Source organism: Strongylocentrotus purpuratus, unplaced genomic scaffold, assembly GCF_000002235.5.
Source record: "Strongylocentrotus purpuratus isolate Spur 01 unplaced genomic scaffold, Spur_5.0 spur5_scaffold_20, whole genome shotgun sequence".
Classification (NCBI taxonomy): domain Eukaryota; kingdom Metazoa; phylum Echinodermata; class Echinoidea; order Camarodonta; family Strongylocentrotidae; genus Strongylocentrotus; species Strongylocentrotus purpuratus.
The window spans coordinates 9,404,872-9,410,629 of record NW_022145606.1 but is presented as its reverse complement, the minus strand read 5'-3'; the positions used below and the strand labels follow the sequence as shown (position 1 = coordinate 9,410,629).

At 42.3% G+C, this 5,758-nt stretch overlaps 1 protein-coding gene across 1 annotated transcript; it reads left to right on the top strand.

Annotated features, from left to right (window-relative positions):
* The first annotated feature begins 286 nt into the window (after positions 1–286).
* Positions 287–5,290, top strand: LOC115927204. Its single transcript, XM_030992719.1, has 2 exons — positions 287–3,435; positions 3,481–5,290. Exons 1-2 carry the CDS (start codon positions 577–579, stop codon positions 5,137–5,139), a joined length of 4,518 nt encoding a protein of 1,505 aa, XP_030848579.1. The 5' UTR covers positions 287–576; the 3' UTR covers positions 5,140–5,290.
* Positions 5,291–5,758: the final 468 nt, after the last annotated feature.

Here is a 5,758-nt window from a genome sequence, read left to right as displayed (position 1 = left end):
GGTGATGGTCCTAGAGAGATACAGACATTTGGCTGCCCAAAATTGTAGAAAAAAATCCTTATTATATATTTATTATTCATTTTTAAAGGAAAATCATGTACTTTGGCGGCCATTTTGTATGACGTCATATATCTTAAATTGCTCAAGGCTGACAGAGTGTCAGCAATCGGATTCTTGAAATAGAAGGTCTAGGCAATCAAAATCCATTGAAAAAAAAACTATAGACCCTAAAACAAGGTTAGGCCAATAATCTGGATTTGGCTGCCGGACTATAAGCGGACTGTTCGGTGTGTACTGTGTGTGTGTGTTGTCGATGTCGGTTCGTTAAGATGATATCGTCGGGCACCGCTGGGGTAGCCGTTTCAGGTTCGAGCATTCGTGGTGTGTGTGGTGAGAAAAACATTGTTGTCTTCTCATGTTTCTGCATGGATTTGCAGGGTTTGACTGAGGGTTATAACAGTCAGGTTGTCTAGATTTCTCGGATATTGTAGAATCTAGGTGTTTTAAGGTTGGCTGGGGATTATAACAGCCAGGCTCTAGTTCTTTCTAGGATATTTAGGAGACTAGGTTTTTTGCATGATGGCTAGCGAGTTCTCGTTGGGAGAGTTTGTTAGGGATCCGTCTGCGGAGCGATTAAGCTCGTTGACTAAAGTTGAATTGTTAGATGTAGCAGCTCATTATGAGGTTGTTGGCATTAAGCGGTACATGCTGAAGTCGGACATTTTGAACAAAATTGTCGAATTTCTGGTTGCTGAAGAGGTTTTGTCTTCAGAGGCGGCGGACGGTATCAGTGTGACTCCTCCAGGGTCTAGGTCACGGTCTCCTGAATTAAATTCTCAGGCTAGGTCTTCAGTTTCTGATGAAGTGAGGATAAAGGAGTTAGAATTAGAGAGGGCGAGAGTAGAGTTGGAGAGGGAGAAACTTGTTGCCGTAAACAGAAAAGAGAGCAGAAATGCTGATAGGCATTTTGACGTAGCAAAGCATGTCAGAATGGTCCCTCCATTCGAAGAGGAAGGGGTGGAAAAGTATTTTCCACACTTTGAGAAATTAGCTCAAAGCATGGGGTGGCCTAGGGAAATGTGGGCTCACCTGATTCAGAGTAAGTTTAGCGGTAAGGCTAGGGATGCCTACTTAGCAATGTCGATGGCCGACGTGTCAGATTACGATAAAGTAAAATCGAGCGTGCTAAAAGCTTATGAACTTGTACCCGAAGCGTACAGGCAGCGATTTCGCAAAGCGCGAAAGGAGGAATCGCAAACTCATATGGAGTTTTCAAAACAAAAAGAGCAATTGTTTGACAGATGGAGCTCGTCTCTCCATGTAGATCATGATTATGATAAACTGCGTGAAATTCTTCTGCTTGAGGAATTCAAGCGCAGCGTTCGACTGGATGTTCGTATACATCTCGAGGAGCAGCGCGTCGATTCGCTGGATGAAGCAGCAAGAATTGCTGATGATTATGTGCTCACACACAAAATCTCAAACAAAGTGAGCGTAGAACCTAAGAAAAAAGGAAACTGGAGCAAAAGCCAGAAAACTAGTTCATCACAAGATGAAATAAAGCCGCAGTCCCAGCAAGGACAGGTAACAGGGGAAAGAATGTGCTATGCTTGCAAACAGTATGGGCACATAAAGTCAAAGTGTCCTTCACTTCAGGCTAAGAAACAGGAATCTAGTGCACATCCTAATGCATTCGTACAAACTACATCAAACTCACAAAGTAGAATTGTACCAGCGAACATGGAAAAAATTCAGAAAGAGTATGAACCGTTTGTGTCTGTAGGATATGTATCTGTAGCAGAGAGTGATGTAGCAAGAAAAGTGAAAGTCTTGCGGGATACTGGTGCTTCTCAGTCCTTGATTTTGGAAAGTGCGTTGCCCTTTTGTGATAGTTCTTCTGTTGGTGCTAGTGTTTTGCTCAAAGGCATTGGAGACGGCTTTGTGGAAGCACCCCTTCATGTGGTAGACTTGAAGTCAGACCTTGTTTCTGGTATGGTGAAGATGGCAGTTAGACCATCACTTCCTGTGGAAGAGGTATCTATCATATTAGGTAATGATCTCGCTGGTGACAGAGTCGTATCATGTCCAGTAGTAAGTTCTAGTCCTTGTGAAAGTTCTGAGACAGATGAGTTGGTTGCAGAATTTCCTGTTGTGTTCCCAGCATGTGCTGTAACTCGTTCAATGGCAAAGAAAGTTGAGTCGGAGAAGAAGTCCAATGACGTAGATGTTGACTTGGGAGATTCTTTCTTTTGTCGTTTGATTGAAGATGAGTCTGATTCCAATGTGGATGAGAGTGCGAGAAAGGATCGTAGTGTAGGAAATAGTGAAACATCTGAACCACTATCTTTGAAAAAGAGTAAGTTGCTAAAGGAGCAACAGACAGATCCTCAGTTGATTTCTTTGAATGAGAGAGCTGTTTCTGAGGAGGAGGCATTGACTGTGCCTGTTTGTTATTACAAGAAAGCAGGTGTGCTAATGAGAAAGTGGAGGCCAGCAGATGTCCCTGCAGATGAGGTGTGGAAAGAAGTCCACCAAATTGTAGTCCCTTCTACATACAGGCAGGACATAATTAGCCTTGCTCATGAAGCTCCACTTGCAGGTCACTTAGGGGTTCACAAAACCCAGGAGAAAATTCTTTCTCATTTCTTTTGGCCAGGTGTGCAAAAAGATGTTGCAAATTTTTGCAGAAGTTGCCATGCATGTCAAGTTGTAGGTAAACCGAATCAGAAAATACCGGCAGCACCATTGAAGCCAATACCGGCGTTCGATGAGCCATTTTCTAGGATCATAGTAGATTGTGTAGGTCCTCTGCCAAAGACTAAGGCAGGTAATGAATACTTATTGACGATAATGTGCGCTGCGACGAGATATACCGAAGCGATACCACTGCGGCGCATTACAGCGAATAATGTGACAAAGGCGTTAGTGAAATTTTTCACTACTGTAGGGCTACCAAAAACTGTACAATCTGATCAAGGGTCAAATTTCATGTCTAGGGTGTTCAATCAGGTGTTGAAGGAACTGGGCGTAAAACATGTAGTTTCGAGTGCATACCACCCAGAGTCCCAGGGAGCACTGGAGAGATTCCACCAGACTTTGAAGAATATGTTGAAAACTTATTGTATGGAGTCAGAGAAACAATGGGATGAGGGAGTTCCCTTGTTATTGTTTGCTGTGCGGGATGCTGTACAAGAGTCGCTTGGTTTCAGTTCTTTTGAGTTGGTATACGGTCACTCAGTACGTGGACCATTGAAGTTGCTAAAAGAGAGACTGTTGTGTGATGATTCACAAACAAATGTGTTGGAGTATGTGAGTACTTTCCGTGAGAGAATGCATAAGGCGTGGGAGGTTGCCAGACAGAATTTGTCAGATTCTCAGGAGAAGATGAAGTCATGGTATGACAGGAAATCCAAAGAGAGGAATTTCGAGGTAGGAGATGAAGTCTTGGTCTTACTGCCGATAGTTGGTCATTCTCTGCAGGCTAGATTTTCTGGGCCGTACACTATTGCTAAGAGAGTTGGTGATGTCGACTACGTTGTCAATACTCCAGATAGGCAGAAGAAGAGACGTGTGTGTCATGTGAATATGCTTAAGCCATATATCCGAAGAAATGACGAGAGTAAAGCACAACCAGTGTTGAGTGCTGTTGAATGTGACTCAAAGTGTGAAGTTGAGAAAGAAGTGTGCAAGATTGAGAGAGAGAACCCATGTGTGAAATTGAAAAATTCAGAGGTTCTAGCACACATCGATAACAAACTAACACACTTATCTGTCAAGGAGAGGAGCGACGTGAAAGAGCTGTTGAGTGAATATCCACAGTTATTTGCTGATGTTCCCTCTCGAACTGATGTTGTTGAACATGATGTTGATGTGGGAGATACAACCCCAATCAAACAGGCACCATATCGTGCAAACCCGACAAAACTGAAAAATCTCGAAAAGGAAATCGAATACATGCTACAGAACGGCATTGTCGAGCCAAGTAGTAGTGCATGGTCTTCTCCTTGCATCCTCGTTCCAAAACCGGATAAATCTAATCGTTTCTGTACGGATTACAGAAAAGTAAACGCGTGCACGAAGACAGATTCTTTTCCGATTCCGCGAATAGATGATTGCATAGACCGTATAGGCAAAGCAAAGTATGTGAGCAAATTTGATCTCTTAAAGGGATACTGGCAAATCCCGTTGACAAAAAGAGCACAAGAGATCTCTGCGTTTTCTACTCCGCAAGGCCTTTTCCAATACACAGTGATGCCTTTTGGCATGAAAAATGCGCCTGCGACATTCCAAAGACTTGTGAATAATCTTGTAGCGAATATGGCAGGTTGCGAAGCATACATAGATGACATAATCGTGTATAGTGAAGAGTGGGATGAGCACGTACAGAGAATCAGAGAGTTGTTTGAAAGGTTGTCCATTGCTAAAATGACAGTCAACTTGGCAAAGAGCGAGTTTGCAGGGGCAACTGTCCTTTTCCTTGGGCATGTTGTTGGTTCGGGTCAAGTACGGCCAATCTCGGCGAAGGTCGATTCCATCCTGGCTTTCCCGATTCCAACCAACCGGAAGGAATTGATGCGGTTCCTGGGCATGGCAGGCTATTATAGAAGATTCTGCCATAACTTCTCCGATGTTGTAACTCCCCTAACCAATCTGCTGCGCAAGCAGGTGACGTTTGTATGGTCTGACGACTGCGAGAGTGCTTTCAACCAGGCGAAAGCCCTCTTATCTACCAATCCGGTACTGATGGCTCCGGATTTCAACCAGCCGTTCAGCATGATGGTGGACGCGAGTGATGTGGGTGCTGGTGCAGTTCTTACTCAAGCAGACGCTGAAGGTATCGACAGACCCATATCATTCTTCTCAAAGAAATTCAGTGCAAGTCAGAAGAACTATTCTACTGTCGAAAAAGAAACATTGGCTTTGATACTTGCACTTGAACATTTTGACGTGTATGTCAGTGGATCTCAACATCCAGTCAGGGTACTAACTGATCATAACCCCCTGACATTCCTCAACCGAATGAAAAACAAGAACCAAAGACTGACGCGATGGAGTTTGCTGCTCCAAGAATACAACTTGGACATTCTACATGTGCCAGGAAAGGACAATGTTATTGCGGACGCTTTATCTCGTGTGTGATATTTGGACAGAAGTGAGCAACTAATTGATATATTCACATGGAAAAGTAAACAACCCTTGTGTGAACCATATTTGTTGAACAGTTGAACACTTACAGTGAAGCATCATTCTTGAACAGTTGAACATTGCTACATTGGTGAATTCATTGGAATTCTATGTAAGAAAGGGAACCAGAACTTTTAACTTTGATGGTTTCTTTAATAATCACAGAGCATTGTGAACATAGACTGATTGGACTCATTGAAACTGTTTATTGGACTCACAGAAAAATGTATTTTTCTTACGTTTGCTTTCCAGATGTCTGTAAACCAGTGTATATATGTATGTGATATGCTTATCGTATTCGTTGACGAATTTGAACATGCATGATAATATTACTGTGTTAAAACCCTTTTGGTACAAACACAAGGAACTAGAAAGCCTAGTGAGTCATCATTTTGTCTGTGCATGTTTATATGAAAACAGAAACACTAAATTGATTTATATGTTTTATGCAAGGCAGGATAAATATATTAAAAGAAGGAACTTTGGAACATAAAATATTTTGGTGTTTTACCATATTTTTGGTTATGGATATAAAGTAATCAAAGTTATTCTTGAAAATATTCAATATTCAACC